This window comes from Vombatus ursinus, unplaced genomic scaffold (assembly GCF_900497805.2).
Source record: "Vombatus ursinus unplaced genomic scaffold, bare-nosed wombat genome assembly UNPS02014785.1, whole genome shotgun sequence".
Taxonomy (NCBI): domain Eukaryota; kingdom Metazoa; phylum Chordata; class Mammalia; order Diprotodontia; family Vombatidae; genus Vombatus; species Vombatus ursinus.
The window spans coordinates 9928603-9949497 of NW_020954563.1; the positions used below are offsets into that span (position 1 = coordinate 9928603).

The window sequence follows — 20895 nt, forward strand, 5'->3', positions numbered from 1 at the left end:
TTTAGAGTATTTTTTCATGACTATATCAAAAAACTGCTTGTTCATATCCATTGACCATTTATCAGTTGGGATGTGATTCATATTCTTAAACATTTGACAGAGTTCTCTATATATTTGAAATATGAGGCCTTTATCTGAGAAAGTGTCTATAAACATTTTCCCTCAATTTTTTGCTTTCCTTCTATTTTTGGCTACATTGGTTTTATTTGTACAAAATCTTTTTAATTTAGTGTAATCAAAATTATCCATTTTATATCTCACAATGTTCTCTGTCTCTTGTTTATTCATAAATTCTTCTCCTGTCCATAAGTCTGATAGGTGTTGTGCTTCATGTTCAAGTTTTCTTATGATATCTCCCTTTATATTTAGGTCATGCATCCATTTTGATCTTATCTTGGTAAATGGTATAAGATATTCATCTATACCAATTTTCTGCCAGATTGCTTTCCAGTTTTTCCAACAATTTTTACCAAATAGTATATTCTTATCCTAAAAGTTTAAATCCCTACATTTGTCAAACTCAAGGTTACTACAATCATTTGCTCCTGTGTATTGTATGTCTACTCTGTTGCATTGATATACCTTTCTGTTTCTTAGCCAGTACCAGATAGTTTTAATAATTACTGCCTTATAATATAGTTTAAGATCTGGTACTGCTAAACCTCCTTCCTTTACATTTTTTTTCATTAGTTCCTTTGATATTCTTGATGTTTTTTGTTTTTTTTTCAAATGAATTTTATTATTTTTTTCTAGCTAAATAAAATAATTTTTTGGTAGTTTAATTGGGATGACATTGAATAAATAGATTAGGTAGAATTGTCATTTTTGTTATATTGGCTCTGCCTACCCATGAACAGTTATTTCTCCATTTATTTAAGTCTCACTAGTATAAAAAACATCTTATAATTATGTTCATATAATTCCTGGGTTTGTCTTGGCAGTTATAATCCCAGGTATTTTATACAGTCTACAGTTGTTTTAAATGAGGAATCTCTTATTATCTCTTCTTACAGGGTTTTGTTGGTGATATATAGAAATGCTGATGATTTATGTGGGTTTATTTTATATCTTGCTACTTTGCTAAAATTATTATTTTAACTAACTTTTTAGTTGAATCTCTAGGATTTTCCAAGTATATCATCATATCATCTGCAAAGAGATAGTTTTATTATTTACTTATTATTTTTGTTGTTTATATTTTGTTTATATTTGTTTATTGTATTTATTATTTTAAATATATTGTATTTATAATAATTATATATTTATTATGTTTATATTGTATTAGATTGTTTTGTTTGTTATTATTCATTATTATTGCCCAGTCTGACTTCTTCAGTTTCTTTTTTTTCTCTTATTGCTATGGCTAGCATTTCTAATACAATATTGAATGATATTGGTGATAATGGGCATCCTTGTTTCACTCCTGACCTTGCTGGGAAGGCTTCTAGCTTATCCCCATTACAAATAATGCTTCCTGATAGTTTTGGGTAGATGTTTCTTAATCATTTTAAGGAAAAATCCATTTATACTTATGCTTTTGAGTATTTTTAATAGGAATGAGTATTATATTTGTCAAAGCCTTTTCTACATCTACTGACAAAATCATATGATTTTTGTTACTTTTGTTATTGGTATAATTAGTTGTGCTAATAGTCTTCCTTATGTTAAACCATCCCTGCATTCCTGGTATAAATCCCACTCGGTCACCATGTATAATCTTTGTTAAACCTAACTTTCATAACTGTAAATGTAAATGGATTAAACAGTGCAATAAAACAAGAGTGACATTGGATAAGGAAACAAAACCCTATGATCTGTTGCTTACAAAAGACACATTTAAAAAACAAAGATATACACAAAATAAAACTGAGAGGTTGGAAAAATTACTATGTATCAAATGAATTGAAAAAAGTTGGAATTACATTGTGCCCTCTGACAAAGCAAAAACGAACATTCAAAACATAAAAAGAGATATGCAAGGAAACTGTATCATGCTGAAAGAAACCTTAGACAGCAAACCAATGTCAGTAATAATAAACATAGACATTCTAAATGCCTTATAATTCAAATTCATAAAGGAAACATCTGAGCTACAAGATAACGTTGATTCTAACATCATAGTGACAGGAGACATCAGTATTCTGTTTTTAATAAGTCTAACAAAGATAAACAAAAGGAAAATATGGAAATGAACAAATCACTGATGAAAACTAGAGTTAAAAGACTTATGGTGTCTCTTCAATGGGACTGCAAAAGAATATGCATATTTCTCACCACCATATGAATCGTTTAACAAAAATTGACCATATACTAGGACACAGAGATATTGCAAATAAATGTAAAAAGGCAGGAATAGTTAATACAGCCTTTTCAGACCATAGTGTAATAAAAATAGCAATTGATTTAGGGACCAAAAAAATAAAAGATACAGTTCCAAATGAAGACTTAATGAAATCTTAAACAGTGAGTGGATCAAAAAACAAATCATAGAAACTATTAATAACTGTGAAAGAAAATGATGAAGATGAAACAGAAACTGTGAGCATTAACTACTTGACACAGAGTTAACAAAGGTCAGAAAAGTGGAAAAGTACAAACTTTTCTGTCTTTGCTTTTATGCTTTATGGACAGTAGGACCACTTAGCCCAAGTGACTCCATACTGGAGTCCTGTCATTATAACTCTAACATCAAACAATATATAAATAACAGTTATCACACTTTTAGTTTCCTTTTTTTTTTGCCTCACAAAAAGAAGAATTTTTGTACATTATAGGACCTTATCCTTTTTCTTTGATCTCTCTTGGCTGTAAGTCTAACAGTAGTATCACTGTAAAGGGCAGGTACTGTTTAGTAACTTTCTGTGTGTAATTCCAAATTGTTTTCCATAATGGTTGTAGCCATTTTCAGATTAACCTGCATTACATCAATGTGTTTATGTTCCCAAAGCCTTTCCAACATTTATCATTTTTCTGTTTCCTCATCTTTGCCAATATGATAACTGTGATATAGAATCTCAAATTTGCTTTAATTTTAGTTTCTCTAATTAATAGTGATTTAGAAGATTTTTTTTCATATCATTTTAAATAGCCAAAGTTTCTTCCCTTGAGAATTGCCTGTTTATATCCTTAGACCATTTATCAATTGGGGAATGGCACTTATCTTATAAATATGAGTCAATTCCTTGCATATCTTGGAAGTGAGACCTTTATCAGGGAAACTTGCTGCAAAGATTTTTTTCCCAGTTAATTTTCTTGTAATACTAACTTTATCGGATTTGTGCAAAACCTTTTAAATTTTATGTAATCAAAATTATCTGTTTTATTTTCTGTGATTCTCTATATCCCTTATTTGGTCACAAACTTTTCTGCTCTCCATAGATAAGAGATAGTAATTTTCTTCCATGTTTCTCTAATTTGCTTAGGATGTAACCTTTTATATCTAGGTTACGTATACATTTAGAGCTTATATTGGTATAAGGTATGAAATATTGGTCTAAATCTAATTTCTTCCATACTGTAGTCCAATTTTTCCAGCAGTTTTTTAGGTGCCCTTGTCCTAATAGCTGGAGTCTTTGTGTTTATCGAATACTTGAGTACTAGATACTTTTGCTTCTCTCTGATGTGTAACTAATCTGTTCCACTGATTAATTTCTCTATTTTTTAACCAGTCCTAAGTTGTTTTGAAAATTAATACTTTATAGTTTGAAATTTGGCACTGCAAGGCTCCCTTTGTTCCTACTTCTTGTGATTATTTCCCTTGAGATTTCTTGGCCTTTTTTCCTCCATATGAATTTCATTATTATTCTGTTTCTATAACATAATCCTTTGGTAGTTTGATTGGCATGACGTTGAATAAGTCAATTAATTTAGGTGGTATTAATCATTTTTATTTTGTTGACTTATCTGTGTTGTTCAGTTATTTTAGTTGTATCTGACCTTTCATGACCCCGTTTGGGGTTTATCTTGGCAAAATATACTAGAGTGGTTTGCTATTTCCTTTTCCAGCTCATTTTACAGATGAGAAACTAAGGCAAACAATGTTAAGTGACTTGTTTGGGGTCACATGGCTAGTAAGTGTCTGAGGCCAGATTTGAACTCAGGAAGATGAGTCTTCTTGACTTCGGGCCTAGCACTCTTTCCACTGCACCACCTAGCTGCCCAGTAGACTTATCTTACCCACAAGCAATTAATGTTTTTCCAGTTAATTTAGGTTTGTCTTTATTTTTATAAACAGTGGTTTGTAGTTGTATTTATATAGTTCTTAAGTGTATCTTGGTTGTTAGATGCCTAAGTATTTTATTGCATTCTGTAATAATTTTAAATGGTATTTTACTTTATATCTCTTCTTTCCAGGTATTGTTGGTATTGTATAGAAATGCTGATGATTTGCGTGGATTTATTTTATGTCTTGAAAGTTTGCTGAAGTTATTCATTATTTCAATTAATTTTTGAGTCTTAGGGTTCTTTAAGTATACTATCATATCATTGCATAAAAGTAATAATTTTGCTTTTTCTTTATCTGTACTTATTCCCTCAGTTTCTTTTTCTTGTCTTGTTGCTATAGCATGCATTTCTAGCATTATGTCAAATAGAAGTAGTGACAGTGGATGCCTTTGTTTCAACCCTGATTTAGGATTCTAGTTTATCTCTGTTATGTAGTAAATCTTGAGATACACACAGACACAGACACACACACACGCACGCACACACACACATCTTAGTTCTTAAAGCTTAAAGACTATGACTTTGGGGACTCATTGTTCTGTTTATCATTTAAAGGAAAAGGTCTATTTATTTCTGTTTTCTAGTTTTTGACAGAAATGGATGTTGTATTTTGTCAGAATTAGGATTTAAACTGAGGTCTTCTGAGATGGTCTTCCCCCCTCCCAATATTATTCTGCTTTTCATACTTGTTTTACCCTTCTCCTCCTTGATTTTTCCTGGGCTTCACAGGGTACCCTGGACTAACTAGTATTCCAGCCTGAGACCTGGTTCCCAAGAAGGCTGTTTGGTGTCCAGGTGTGAGAGCTGCCTGGTGTTTAGAAAAGTAATTTAAACATCTGGCCGTGTCCCTTCCAAGAGGGTTTAGGAGCACTGCCAGAAAATTTTTGTGCTCAAAAACAACTTAGTGAATCTAAGTGATCTAAGAAGGAGTGGCAAATTCTGTTTATTCTGAATTTCCAAGTTTGCTTCTGGGGATTTGGTGAACATTCTGGTGTTTTTATAAGTCTGTCTTAGCTCTGCTGGCCCAGACACCCAAGCTTGGAAATCTATTACTCTGAAGTCTATACAAAGCAAATGTGACTTGAAAGGATTTGGTCTTTATAAATCCCTTTTAAAATGGGTTTCCGAGCTTATTATGTTGCCTCCTTTAGAATCTTCAGATGAGAGTGGTGTGGCAAACACTTCCTCAAGGACCCAGCTGCCCCAGTCAATGAAAATCATGCACGAGATCATGTACAAACTGGAGGTGCTCTATGTCCTATGTGTGCTGCTGATGGGCCGACAGCGGAATCAGGTGAATGCCTTCCTACAGCAGAGGCTCAACCACTTTTTGACACAGAAAGCTAAGAGACCATGGTGTTTGTTCAGAAATGGTGTGCCGCATGGGCCTGCGGGGAGTGCTACAGAAGATGTTGGCTTAGTACTTAGACACTATGGGTCCCTGATAAAATGAAAAACCAAGGGGATGGAAAAGCTTGGGCCCTTTTGAAACCACTGTGCCAACTGTGCCTCTGCTGCCTCTGTAGTGGGGGCAAAGATATATAGAAATTCCCAATGGGTCTGTCTTTGAGAGCCTCTAAGGGATGGGGAAGATCAGAAGATGGAAAAGGGAGTAGAAAGCTATATTATACTTGGAAAAACTGGGCAGAATTCAGAGTAGCTTTCAGCTGTGCTCAGAGTCATTAAGGTCCCTAGAGTAACCCTATGTCTAATATCCTGTGCAGGACCCTATGTAGAAGAGATGGATATGTTTAGCAGCTCCCTCTGGAAGAAAGGGAGCTGTGATAGTCTCTGGTGGTTGATTTATTTTTTTAAATTGATGAGGAGTAACCATTTTCTGAGATCCAAAGATCCATGGATATATTCCACAATGACCAAAGGAGAACTTTGCTAAATAGAGGGAGGTGTGGAAAGAAAGGATAATAGCCAAGTCTAGTCTTGGAGAGGAAAATTTCTCCATTTTCAACAAGAAAAGTCTTATTCTTAACATTGTTAAAGTAGAGATAACTTATAGAAACCCACTTAGAATGTCAGAACTGGAAGGGATCTTGGAGATCAATTAGTCCAATCCTCTTATTTTATTTTATTTTTTAAATTAAATTTTATATCATATTCAGATATGCATTTTCTCTGTCCCACTTCCCTGCTTCCCCTCCCAAACCTCTTATTTTAAATAAAAGAATTTTGAGGCCCATAGAGAGGAAGTGACTTGGCTGAGGTCATATAACTAAATTAGTGATATAGCAGCAGGACCCCGTTAATGGTACATGAATCTTCAAGGGCCATAGTTGGGCAGAGACATTCACAGGGTTTGACAGTAGTTAACTAGTATCCAGGGAATATCAGTTCATAAGGTCCCCATGTGTTTAGATGTTCTTGCTTACAGAATAGCTTAGACACAAGCTGCTAGAAGGAGCCTTTTACTAGTTCTCTATTCCAGAAAGGGGTCCCAGCTTTTAAGCATCTATGAAATGGAAATTATTTACTTAAGGTAATTCACTTTGCATTTATCTAAAACATCCTTTTGGAGCCTAGACCCCACAAACCAATAGCCAAACATTTCATATACCCACACTTACCTCCACCGTTTGAAACACACAATATGATATAGCCATAGCCCCTTAAGTCATCCAGATTATATTTTGGTTTTTTTTTCAGGTTTTTTTTTTCCAGGGCATGTTACGTTCAAAAGTGGGTATAGTAGAAAGGGTAAATCCAAGCTTGGCCGTTTTTACCCACTTTAGTGTTCCTGCTTTGGAACCAACTAAATACTCCTTTTTGTATATCTTACCCTATTTTGTTAATTCTGTATATACAGTGTACATCAGATGCTTGCTTTGTGTATGCAGATTATAAAATTATTGTCTTCCCTAGAACACAGACTGGGCATTTTACCCTTGTGCCAGCCCTGGATAGGCTAACAGAAGAAACGAGGAGAAATACACAAACTCATCCAAAGTGAGGGAGTAATTCCAGATGCTGAAGGCAAGGAATTCTGTGGTTTTCACAGTCTTGTCCAAGAATTTTGACTATAAAATTAGAGTGTACCTGCTCTACAATCACTTGTCTTAACTAGCTGGAAGACAAGTGTCTATGTTCTTAAATTTTGTGACCCCCTTCAGCACTCATATTTTAGGGCTTCCAGCTTTCAAACCCTCTACCAAGAGGTGGATGCTGATGTTGGACCCAGTAGGAGACATCCAAGGAGAACAGCTTAGGGGAGGCTCCTGTAGGAGTCCTTTTTGACTTTACCCCTCCCCCTGAAGCACCTGTGGTGCAGTAGGAGACATCTTTGGTGAAGGAAGTCAGAAGGACCTTCTTTTCTCTACTGCCTATTCCCCAGGTTAACCACAGGCTTTGTATTAAGGTTATAAACTATTCGTGTGTGTTAGTATATCTGGCATGAATTTGGTTGGTCTGCTATAAACGTGGCTGCCACCCAGGGAACAGCTCTTTAGCCTTTGGGTGGTTCACAAGAGGTTATGATTCCTCAGAGTTTATAGTAAGAAGATTTCTGAGAACAGTGGCCCGAGAAGACTTCCAGTATCTTGTTTGGTAGCCCGGAATTTTGCAAATTTAGGCCCCCATTTTGTGACCCTGTCCCCTAGATCTACTGTTTTTAATCTCTGAAGACATCCCATATCACTTAATTTCTATGCCATGTATCATTGACTGAGTTGATGGTATTTTGGTGTTAATATTCCTCTGCTTTTTGCCCCATCTAGGTTCATAAAATGATAGCAGAATTCAAACTGATCCCTGGACTTAATAATCTGTTTGACAAGTTGATATGGAGGAAGCATTCAACATCTACCCTTGTTCTGCATGGACATAACCAGAATTGTGATTGTAGTCCAGTGAGTTCTTCTGTGAATTGTTCTCTTTCAGGAGTTTGGTTCATAAGCAGAGGCAACTGCCTACTAAGGCAGGACATGTGACCTTGAGTATAGGAGCAAAATACGCAACCTTCCTTTTATTCATTTGTTTTATCGATAATAAGTGTCGTTTCCCAATGATGCCCCCCCTCCCCCATTCCCTCTTCCCTCATAACAAAGAAGTATGATTAAGCAAAACAAGCCAACTTATTAGCCATGTCTGTCTTCCTTATGTTTCTGTAATCTAAACACATCCCTGACAAGAGATGGGAGGCATGCCTCACCATCAGTCCTCTAGAATCAGGGTTGATGACTGCATTGATCATAGTTCTGTTATCTCTCATTGTTTTCCTTTACATTATTGTGCCCATTCTCTTGCTTCAGCTTACTTTATTCTGCCTCAGTTCACACAAGGCCTCCAAAGTTCACTTTAGTTCTTCAGGTTTGTCATTTTGTACAGTGCAATACTATTCCATTGCATTCCTATATCCGTTTGTTCAGCCCATCTCTAAGAGATGGGCACTCACTTTGTTTCCAGGCTTTTTGCTACCACAAAAGGTGCTACTGTAAATATTTTTTGTATTTATGGGACCTTTCCGTTAAGTCTCTGGCCTTCTTAGGGGCCATTCCTAGTGCTGGTGTCACTGGATCAAAGAGGAATATAGAGCATAGTGAATTTTCTGGTGTCATTTGTATTTGCCTGTCTTCTCTTAATTCCTTCAGCATTTTTTATTTTTGTCTTTTGTCATTTTTGCCATTCTGAATATGAGGTGGAACCTTAGAGAAATTCTAACTTGCACTTTTCTTATTAATGAATGTCTTCCTTCATTTTGCAAATGATGTAACAGACCTCAAGAATGGAATTGATTTGCCTATCTGTATTATTTGCTTTCATAGATGCTTAATTCTTGTTTTAGTAGATTCTATAATCTGTTTTGAAGACATTTTGCTTTCTTTTTCTTAGGACATCACCTTAAAGATACAGTTTTTGAGACTTCTCCAGAGTTTTAGTGATCACCATGAGTAAGTATGATCCTCATTTTGGGAAAGAGTTTTATGTTGGCTGTTTCTTTAAGGCATTTTTTTCTCCAAGTCATTAGCCCTAGTTCAGAATAGCTAGGCAGTCAGAGTATACCCTACTGATATGATTCTACCAAACATCCATTCCTCTTTCTAAGTACTTTTTTAATATCATGATTTTATTGATGTAGAGAATTCCTGCTGAGGGAAATCCCTCTATGAATGCAAATGAGCAGTTCTGAAGTTTCTAGTTCCTGCTAAGCTGCCAGGAACACTCACTGAGAGGCTGAGAGGATTGCCCAGGGTCACTGAACCAGAGTATGTCAGAGGCAGTATTTGAATCCTGGTCTTGCTGACTAAAGCTGGCTCTCTCTCCAGCCACATTACACCAGGCTGTGTGTTCTGACGAACAGTGTTGAGACCTGAATTAAGTTGGATACTCTGAATGTTATAGACTGAGTCCTGGCAGGGTCCTTCTATATTCTATTTAATTTAATTCAACAGAATTTACTAAGAATCTTCCTTGTGCTAAAGAGATTGCAATTTCATTAGAGAGACACATGAAACAGAAAACTGTAGTAACCACTAGGTGGTTAAATGTCAAATGGTTATGTTACATTGTCCTCTCCTTGAGAGCAAAGATTCTCTTTTGTCTTTCTTTGTATCCTCAGCACTTAGCATGGTGCTCAGCACATAGTGAGGGCTTAATAAATGATTGTTGACTGACTGACTTAATAGAGCAAATTTGGAATGGCTTCACTTCAGGGAGCTGGGGAAGGCCTTTTAATTCCTGCATTGTGAGTCTTGCCCTCACTGTCAAATGACCTATCACGTTAGGACCATAGTATACAACTTGCTGTGAACTTTATGGTAACCATGAAAAAAGACAAAAACAAGAACAGAATTTTGTGTGGGAGAAGGAAGAAGTCAAGTCAATAAGAAGGAAGGAAGTTATTCCTATGCACGATTTAAAAAATTTTTTCTGTTGATATTCTTTGCATCACTCAATTCCTAATAACTTTCTGCCTTCTCTCCCTACCTACTCCCCAACATGAAACAACTTCCTAGTAGCAAATAAGTACAGTTAAGTAAAACAAACTAACACGTTGGCCGTGTCTGAAAATATATGTGTCATTGCTCACCTGTCTCCCAAGAGGCAGGAAGCATGCTTTGCCGTAAGTCCTTTGAAGTCACAGTTAGTCATCACATTGGTCATAGTTCTGAATTCTTTCAGTGTTGCTTTCCTTTACTTTGTTGTGGTAATCATGTAAATAATTTTCCTGGTTCTGCTTACTTTGCTCTGCATCAGTTTATACAAGTCTTTCCAAGTTTCTTAGAATTCATCATATTTGTCATTCTTATAGTAATACTTTATTGCATTCATATGCCATAATTTTTTAGCCCCTCCCTAATCACTTTCTTTCCAAGTCTTTGTCACTATAGAAAGTACTAATATAAATATTTTTGTATATATAGGACCTTTCCCATTCTCCTTGACCTTCTTGAGGTATATGCCTAGTAGTGATGTCACTGGGTCAAAGGATTTAGTGACTTTGCTTGTACAGTTTCAAATTATTTTCTGGAAGAATTGAGCCAGTTGGGGCAGCTAGGTGGAGCGGTGGATAGAGCACTGGCCCTGGAGTCTGGAGGAACTGAGGTCAAATCCGGCCTCAGATACATAACATTTACTAGCTGTGTGACTTTGGGCAAGTCACTTAACCCCAATTGCCTCGCCAAAAAAGAAAAAAAGAAAAAAAGAATTGAGCCAGTTCAAAGCTTTACCAACAGTGCTTTAGTGTGACTGTGTTCCCACACAGACCTGGTTCCATTTCTGTCATTTTTGTCTTCTGTCATCTGATGGATGTAAGTTGAAACCTCGTAGTTTTAATTTCCATTTCTCTTTTATTAATGATTTTGATCATTCTTTCATATGGTTTTTGTTAGCTTGAATTTCTTCTTTTGAAGACTGCTTGTCTATATCCTTAAAAACATTTATCTATTGGCAAAAGGCCCCACTTGTTTTCTGGAGGCCAGAAGTGATCTGCTATAGTCAAATCAACCTAGGGAGAAATGTTCCTACTCCTTGGGGGCAGGAATGCAGCCCTGGCTTTTAGTACCATTCTACAACTCGTAATAATACACAGACACACACACACACAGACACATACACACACACACACACACACACATCTGCTGTCCCAAACACCCACAAAGGTTTGGGCCTAGCTGAAGTCACAGGAGTATCTCTTGTGTTGAATCATTTCTGGAGCTCTATCCACCAGGAGCATACTATGTGCCTGGCCCTATGCTAGGCTCTTGGGGGAGAAAACTTGGTCTCTGCCCTCAGGGAACTTATTGTCTAAGTGAATATATTTCATATATGTCACTTGTACATATGAAATAAGGAAAGGACAATACAATTCAGTACAAAATTTAGTACAGTCCATAAATACTGTTAGATGTTCAGGATGGAGAGATATTGGTGAGGGCAAGAGCTGTCAGGGAAGTAGGTGATACAGTCTATGGTACAGAATGTCTCATAAGCCCCGATAACATGGCAGCTGCACAGACTGCAGGGTCCAAATGAAAGCCTTTGGCCAGTATGGAAACCATAGTTCTTCCCCCTTACCTGCCTCAAATCCTATCTGTTTCAGGAACAAGTATCTGCTGTTAAATAGCCAAGAACTGAATGAACTCAGTGCAATCTCCCTCAAGGCCAATATCCCTGAGGTAGATGCAGTTGTCAACACAGACAGGTAAGTCGTTTCTAGTGGAAAACCTCAGCAGAACTCGCTGCAATCTCACCTTGATTCACCCTGTTGCAGCTTTGTAAGGAAAAAAGGTCATATTCTCCACTTGACATGATGGCATTGACACAAACAGTTTCGAAGTAAAGACTGAAAGACAGGAAGAAGTTGACTTCCTGAGTATGCCCAGTTTGGCTGCCTTCCATTCCACCTTGTTCCAGACCCATTCTTCCTATACCTGGGTCTAGTGCAACCTCAGGCACATGTCCAGCATCTGAACACTGGCCAGTAGTTTGGGGAAGGAAAAGCTGCCCAAGAATTGATGGGGAGATAAGTTGAAAGGTAAAACTTGTCCAAAATGTGTGAAGGAAGTGCTTGGCTGTTAAAATTCTGAGTTCCCTACAGTCCCCTGCGGAGAGACGGGTCCTGGAGGGGAAGGGAAGCTGCCAGCTGTGCTGTGTGGCTTCCAGCTGGTCTGGAAAGACTCCCCTCGCTCTCTTCACCAGTCACTGCCAACACAGGAAGCCTGTCCTCGACTCTGGGGCTAAAACTGAAAACCCTGTAAATCTTTTAGACAGTACAAATTTTCTTTGTTGGCCAAGTCGTGTCTTGGCCTCTTTATTCTCCAGACTCTCAGTTCTGTGTCAACTTTTACTTTTGTCTTTTGATTTTAGGAGTTTGGTCTGTGATGGAAAAAGAGGTTTGTTAACTCGGTTGCTGCAGGTCATGAAGAAAGAGCCAACTGAGTCCTCCTTCAGGTAGGTGTGGGCCTGTGGCCCTATAGGAGTGATTGATACCTCACAGCCGTGTCATGTTAGTCTGTTAGTTTACAGAGATGTTAGGAAGTCGTCCCAGAGTTACTCCAGGGGTTTGGTTATCTTCACATAGTGACCTTCTCGCTTTTCACTCTTGTGTGTTGAGTTGAGTCACACACATGAATTAATAAATCCCTGATATATTAGTATAGCATATTAGGAATTATGACTATAAAGAACAACACGGAAGTAGCCAATGAGTTCCCTGTCCATGAGGAACCCACTAGCAGTTAGTTGGGATGAACCTACTACTACTCCTCCTCCTCCTCCTATTACTACTACTACTAGTTATTATTATAGTTAACACATTATTTAATTTGAGCCTTTAAGTCCATATGAGGAAAGTAGTACAAGTATCATTATTCCCATTTAACAAATAAGTAGACTGAGGTTTAGGGAAAGGAAGTGACTTACCGAAGGGCACTCTTTTAGTAAGAGGCAGAGTTTAGCCTCAAGCCTCAGGTCGTCTTACTCCAGATTCAGTGTTCTTCCTGCGACACTGAGCTCCCTTTTTAAGACATCCAAGTTTGAAACAGTTAAGGAGCGTACTTGCAGAATAGCAGGAAAAAATGTATTGCTAGGTTCTGGAGTTTAGAAAAATGGGGCCGCTGTCTACAAGCCAGCAGCTTCATTGAGGGAGAACAGCAGATTGTGTTTGGGTCACAGGTTTTGGCAAGCAAGGGCTGTTGAAAGTTTCCTCCGAGGAGCCACTTCCTATGCTGATCAGATGTTCCTGCTGAAGAGGGGCCTTTTAGAGGTAAGTACACAAAGGATGAGGGATTAAAAAAAAAATTTTCTTAGAGCAGAGTGGGGTTTTTTGGTTGTTGTTTGTTTCTTTGGTTTTTTTTGGGGGGGGGTTGTGTGTGTGTGTGTGTGTTTTGAAAATTTTTACTGAGCTAATTGAATTTCTTATAATGTTATTTCCCTATAACAACTGAAAGAGGGTATAAAACTATACTTCCAAGGCCTTCCCAAATGGTCTGCTATTTACTGAGTGGCCTTCAGCCCCTGACTTTTAGATTATAGCAGCATAAAATCTTCAAGATCATTTAATTCAACTCCTTTTTGCAGAAAAGGAAATCAAGGCTCAGAGAGAAGTGATTTGCCTATACTAGAACTTGGGTCTGCCGCCTCTCAGCTTGTCACTTTTTCTACCACACTGTAATAGGTGTCACCTTTAATTCAGGTTGATACTTCAGTGGACTAGTGATGCCCCTGAGTATGGGTGCTCTCTTTCCTTTACGGCCCATCCTTACCCTTTCGTCTTGTGTGATTCTTGCCCATGTCTTTGTGTGAATCCAACACCCTGTGCACATTCAGCTGCTTCTTTTAATCCTTCCTGGTACCAGGAAGGTACCAGTAGCATTCTGGCTATCTTTTATTCCTGTTTCACCAAATGATGGGTGCATTTCCTTTTCCAGTTATATATGGGAAAAACAAGTTTAAGTACACTTACAAAAGAGATCTATGATATTTGGGCAATGATCTTGGGGAGCTGTTTTTAAGAGTAAAACTTGAACAGCTTCAGTACTAAAGAAATGTAAAAATCTTATTTCTAAAGACAATTCTGCTCCTCCATTTACAGCAGAGAGCCCTGAGTATCCTTGTTACCTCAGAGCAATTTAGCAGTCATCGTCACAGCACCTGGAGCGTAACTAAGGGGACAGCTCCGCCACCTCAATCACTTATGCTGCCCCAGCTCAGAGACAGGTCAGGTCCTGGGGTTTGGTCATTTGGAGTAAGTGGCTTCTACTGAAGATTTGGATCCAGGCAGAGGGGAGATTTCTACAGATCTAAGTTCAACTCAGTATTTGGACTTCTGCTTCATATAAGGAAGAGTTTTCTGACAATGAAAGCTGTTCAGCAGTGGAACAGGCGCCTTTGTGAGGTAGAGAGCTCTTTGTCACCAGAAGTACACAGATGCCAAATGACTACTTGTCAGTGATGTTTTAGAGATTTATCCATTGGGCTGTGACTTGAACTCGATGACCTCTAAACTTTTCATCACCTCTAGGATTCTATGAAGTACTAGATTGAAATCTTTATTTCATGAAGAAGTCCCACCTCTGTGCTTCACCATTCATAGCAACATGGATTTCCAAGTGTTTAGTTAGTTTGTCTCTGCTCCAGGAGAACAGCTTTTGGGGCTGCTCAGGAATCCTGTTTTGTTTTGTTTTGTTTCCACAATAGCATATTCTATATTGCATCGTGGACAGTGAGTGTAAATCCAGGGATGTGCTTCAGAGTTACTTTGATCTCCTGGGTGAACTGATGAAATTCAACATCGATGCTTTTAAAAGATTCAATAAATATATCAACACAGATGAGAAGGTAAAATACAAGAAACTTTTGTGGTTGCTATGTCTGTCTTCAGAAATTTGTGTTAGCATGAACATATCTTTTTTGAAATCTGAGAATTCTTGGCATGTACTCAGCTCTATTTGTGGTCTGCAGGACAGGTGACCTTCAGGTCCCAAAGTAGAGAACAACGAAAAATTAGTAAGTTAACAAGTATTTATTGAATACCTACTATGTGCTCAGCCCTAATGAGGAGTTGTAAAGGAGACAAAAGAAATAGAAGACATGGTCCCTGCCCCCGAGGAGCTCATGATCTTGTTTGGTAGACAAAACATGTGAAATAAACCAAAAAAAATCATTGAGAGAGTATAGAATTACATTTGATTGTGAGGTTCACATGATAAGTGCTATTAAGTGTTGAAAGAAATGGGAAAGATGGATGTGGGCTGGGGCCTTTAGGGAAAGCCACATGCTGGAGGTAACATATGATCTAGACTTTGAAGAATGGGTAGAATTCAAATAGAAAAAGGGTCTCATATGGAAGAAAAAGTGTTTGCAAAGGTAGCATATGATGGAGACTGCATCTGGACCAGCCTGTTTGGAGCAATGTGGGGTAGTGGGAGGTATTATTGGTTAGGTAGAGTGTCAGATGTTATCTCTTAGAAATATTTTATTAAGTATAGGGGGATGTATTACAAACAAGACCCATTTAAAACAGTGGCCCTTAAGAGTCAGACTCCTTTAGAAAGGTGGGCTCCAAAGCCCACCATAAAGAATCTCTGACTGAAGGCATTGGAGTACTTGTAAAAGTAGATCAGAAACTTCACACAAGTGGTTTGAGGGTTAGGGGATCTAAAGTTTAGGTCCCATAGATGGTTGGCCTATGGACCCAACAGGTGCATCCCCTTGTCAATTTGCCCACAATTTGGGATTGACCAGTTAGGGATTTCCACATGAGATCTCCTGTTGACTATTCAGAAATAGCCACTGGTAATTAAAGCAATTAAAAGAAACCACATATTAGGGTCTCAGTAGCTGAATAGACAATAAGGGTGACAGGAGCCCACAGCCCTATATTTGTTAAGCCTCCCAGGTGTAGTCACGCAGAATGCTTTCCACTACCCGCAGTGTGTTTCAGTGAGATCTCTGCTCTAGTTTCAGGTTTTCCTGAGCCAGATCAATAGTTCATTGGTGGACTCCAACATGCTGGTGCGCTGTATCACACTCTCTCTTGACCGATTTGAAAACCAGTCGGACATGAAAGGTAAAGGAAAAAGGTGGCCCCTCAGGGAGCAAAGTGCATTCGTTAGAAAACAGTGAAGGTGAAGCTGTTTTTATCCTTCCTCCTTATTGACAGCAGTAGATGGAGAGTGGTTGAATTTTCCTTCTAATTTTTGCCTTCTATGCAATTCAAAACTGTTTGCATTACTGCAACTTAACACAAGGGGGTAGTCAAATTAAAAAAAAATTACTCATCTACTTTTCTAAGCCTTTTAGTGATTGGCCTGTGGTAGAGAATATAGTGTTAGTTCTCCTGGCACTGTTGAAATTGTGGTATTTTTTTCTCTCATCCCTACTGTGTGATGCAAACCACCATTGATATTTGTTTGTTTAACTTGAGTAGCCCAGTATCAACTAATGTCTTGTAATAGAACTGGGAAATATTAGAACCAGGAGGGTACTTATGCATTATCTAGTCCACCCTCCTTATTTGACAGGTGAGAAAACTGAGGCCCAGAGAAGGGAAGGGACTTGTCCCAGGTCATCCATTAACTATAACTGTTTAGTACAGGGAAAGAAAAAAAAATGATAGATCAATAAATTAGACTACTATATCAGGACTGATCATTGGGGCGTAGCTGGATCACACATTTCTGCTGTACTTAAGGTAATTTTAGTCAATGAGTTAATGAAAATATTGCATTCCTTAAAGTTTTATATGTCATAGAATGGATTCAGACTCATACTTTTCTGGAATGGCAACTATCATAAATATACCAAGTCTCCACCTAACATTTGTTTAGCCTTTATAATACATCAGTGGACAGAACCCTAAGCCTTGAATTTTCTGATTTTTTTTTCTTTGAGGCAGTAGCCAACATCTGATCTTATCTATATTGTCACATACTACTTACATGAGCAGAATAGGAGTAACTGAAAACTTAAGATAGCTAGATTTTTTGTTGTTGTTGTTGTTGTTGTTCTTGGTGAGGCAGTTGGGTTTAAGTGACTTGCTCAGGGTCACAAGTGTCAAGTGTCTGAGGCCGGATTTGAATTCAGGTCCTCCTGACTCCAAGGCTGTAATTCTATCCACTGTGCCAACTAGCTGCCCCCTGATAACTAGATTTGATGATCTCTCTATGCTCGGCTGGCAAATATTCCTCCTGCGTTGGTCAGAATTTATTGACCAGTCACTGTAGAATCCTATACAGGATACGCTAAGCATTTTTAAAGAATATAAGATATAAAATGTAATTCTTACCCTTGAGGAACTTACAGTTATACAGAGTTGTCCTCCCTTTCAGAAGACAATGTGGGTTTGGCTAGCAAGGCCAGCCATGATATTAAATAATGTGCTGTATTCACAAGAGTGTAGATAGCGTAAGTGTTAAGACATGGACTGATAACCAGTGAGTCATAAGTTTTAATGGAAAAAAATTAGTGCTTGAGGTCCGTCCATCACTGAGTTCTAGTCTTGGAAGGAGCCTTGTCCTGGGAGGCCAGAGACCTGAATTCTAGGGCTGGCTCTGTCATTGACTTAGCATGTGACTTTGGGCAGGTCTCCCTCTCTGAGTCTCAGGCACCTCTGTTAAATGTGACAGTTTGACTAAATGATACCCAAGGTCCATCCCAGTTCAAATATTCTGTGATTCTTAATAAACTCAAAAAATTCATTCATTTACGTTATCACCATTTGTAATTTCCTATGTATATTTTTGGTCTGGACTCATTTAATTTCTGCTGTTGCTAATGTATTTAATTCTCCCATTTTCCACATATCATCCTCATGTGGAAATATCTTGCATCTGTTCTGCTTGTTTTCCAAGAAATTAGCTCTAAAAAATGGGCAGAGATTCCTGTATAAGCTGCCAGTGGCTGCCTAGCTCCTTCTTTAGAGATTTGCTGCTCACCGACCATGTCAGAGCTAGAGGAAACCTTGGAAACCATCTCGTTCACCCTTCTCTTTTGTTTTATCTTTATTGTTTAAAATATTTTTATTAATATGTTTTGTTTTTATGTCACCTTCATTTTCCTTCCCTATTCAGTAAACTCTCTCTTGCAAGAAAGAAAAAAAAAAGGCATTTCAGCAAAACCAAAACTAACCAACACAGCAACTGTATGTGACAATATATGCAGCATTCCACACCCCTAGTTGTAGTCCTTGTAGGCAATGAAATCACCTCACTCCTTTCACAGAGGAGGAAACTGAAGTCAGTCTTGTATACCTGTCTTTATAAGTACATAAGATACTGAGGTTGGAGTGAACTTGCCCAGGGTCACATAAATGAATTAGTGCCTACTCTGTAGCAGTTCACATATGAGCCCAAAGGACTCTTAGCTTACATCATGCAATCGCTGTCACCAGAATTGAAGTAGGACAAAGGATATCCTAATTACTCCCTTCAGTTCCTATTTGCAATATTGTTTCTCCACTACCGGGAATATTTGAAAGAGGAGGCCTTTCCACATAGAATAGTCATGACTAGAGAGAGATGAACTCCAAGGCACTAGTTTACAGGAAGAGGGATGTGGATTTTTAGAAGGGGAGGATACTCCAGAGGAATGTCATAGAGGTAAGAGCAAAGAAGTTACAGTTCATCTAGGTGCCAGCCACTTTTTGAATACCTACTCTGTGCGGTGTCCTGTGATCATTACCGTAAGAAGACAAATTGGACTCTCAGGGAACGAAGGTTGAAACTTAGTAAGTTGTTTTGTTTGACCTGAGCCAGGGCCCACTGGCAGATGAGGGCTCTTAGCCAAATCTGCCCTCTTCAGCATGTTTTTAATTTCCATTGCAAACCAAACTGACCTTTTTTGTTTGCCCCACAGTTGTACACGTTTTGTCAGAGTGCCGCCTGCTATCCTACATGTACCAGATGTCCAACAGAACTACTTTCCTTTTCCGTCTCATTAACATTATTCATGTACAGACTTTAACACAGGTAAGATGTTAAAATGGGATACTTAAGAGTATATAGCCAGCACAAGTATTAAGTCATGATGACAACTTCTGTAACTCAGATTCCTGTATATTTGGCCATGCTCCTTTTGTTCTGTGTGCATAGCCTTCTGGGTTCCTTGGGGAATCCTGTTCTTTTTTCCAACAGTAGCACATTCTGTCTACTGGAAATCTTATTTCTTTGATGTAATGAGGACCCCTCAGTTATTGGTCCAAGAGGAGAAACCTTGTAAACTTGCCTACATAGGTGCATAATACTACTAGGGTTGATCAGAAAGGAAGGTCCCTTAACTTTTATAGGAAAAAAATACCATTGAAGCCCTCTTAACTCTCAGCAGGCTACTGTGTTTTACCACATTATCATCACAGATTTTATGATAGTTTTTTTGCAAAAAAGTGGGATGTGACCATTATGTGAAACTTTAAAAAAATGGTGTCGGTATTACTTAAAAATCATTTATTACTAAACTGTCTTTGGTGCAAGATTAGGATGCATGGAATATTCACGAATATCCATTAAAACTGAATACTGACAATGCGTGTGTTTGCACGTGTGCTGAGAATTCTAGGCTCACAGCTTGCAATGCTGCTGATAAATACATTGCTGCTTTGTTTACCTTTTAAGTGGTGTGATGAACAGAATTATGTCATGTGATGGTTACATGATAAAAGGTTAAAAACCAATTTTTAAACTAAACAAACAAACAAAAACAGGGTGCTACGATTACGTGATGGTAATGATTATGCAGTGAAATATAGTGGTATACTGAGACAGGTGCCTCAGAAGAGAGGCAAGGAGTATGGAGTGAGGATGAAACAAAAGGTTGTAAAATAGAACAGTTTAGAAGAAACTGGGAAACTGAAAGTCTTAGTGGCCTTTTAAACTTATGAAGGATGTGTTCAGAGGATGGTGCCCAAATATTCTCCATCTCTGCTGAACAAAATAAAAAAAAAAATGGACAGGAACTGCAGTGTGAGATACTTAGATGAGATGTGACAAACTTCCTGACATCAGGAGTTATTGGGGAAGACCAGTAAAGTTAGAGAGAGATCCCTCCCTGGACATCTGGGACTGGTCCTAGGAGCTAGCTTTTAGATCTCAGAGTGAATTCAGAGACAACAGCAACAATCACTCTAACAAAAGCTTTGGGATTTATGAAGCATTTACAAACCCGACCCTTCTCCCTTCATTGGATCTAATAGCCCGTTAGTAAAAATACCCTTTGCCATAGATAGGTAGAGATTAGTCTCCCCAGTTTAGAGATGACATTACTGAGATCCATAGTATATTCCTTGAGCTCACAGCTGTCAAGTGACAGAACTGGACTGCCAAGGACTGGAATCCAGGTCCTTTTATTTCTAATCCACAAGGCCTTTCTGCCAGGACCTAGATTGACTGTGATTACTGCTGGCCAGTTAAGGCAGGAAACATTGTTTTGTGGTCATCTATTCTGCTTTAAGATCACAGAGTCAGAGGGGAACTAATGGGTCATCTAGTCTAGCCTTTAACTAAACAGGGATCACCTTAGAGCGTCCAGTCATTACTTGATGATCTCCAGTGATTAAGAGCCCACTTTGGGCAGCTTGGATTGTTAGGAGCTTTTTTCCTTCGTGTTCAGCTGAAATTTGCTTTCACAAGTTCCACCCCTTGCTCTTAGTTATGTTTCCTATATCAGCCCTCCAGATATACAAGTGGCTGTGTTCCTGAGTCTTCTCTTCACAAGACTGAATAGCTT

General features: G+C 38.2%; 1 protein-coding gene across 2 annotated transcripts in view; it reads left to right on the forward strand.

The window, feature by feature from the left end:
* The window catches only part of TRPC4AP (transient receptor potential cation channel subfamily C member 4 associated protein), a 71051-nt gene that overhangs the window by 47208 nt on the left and 2948 nt on the right, over positions 1-20895 (forward strand). For both annotated transcript variants that reach the window (XM_027867142.1, XM_027867143.1), the window contains exons 9-17: positions 5376-5518; positions 7950-8081; positions 9064-9122; positions 11774-11875; positions 12541-12624; positions 13348-13438; positions 14872-15012; positions 16135-16243; positions 19030-19142. In XM_027867142.1, the coding sequence (XP_027722943.1) occupies positions 5376-5518; positions 7950-8081; positions 9064-9122; positions 11774-11875; positions 12541-12624; positions 13348-13438; positions 14872-15012; positions 16135-16243; positions 19030-19142 (974 nt within the window). The remainder of the gene's footprint in view (positions 1-5375; positions 5519-7949; positions 8082-9063; positions 9123-11773; positions 11876-12540; positions 12625-13347; positions 13439-14871; positions 15013-16134; positions 16244-19029; positions 19143-20895) is intronic.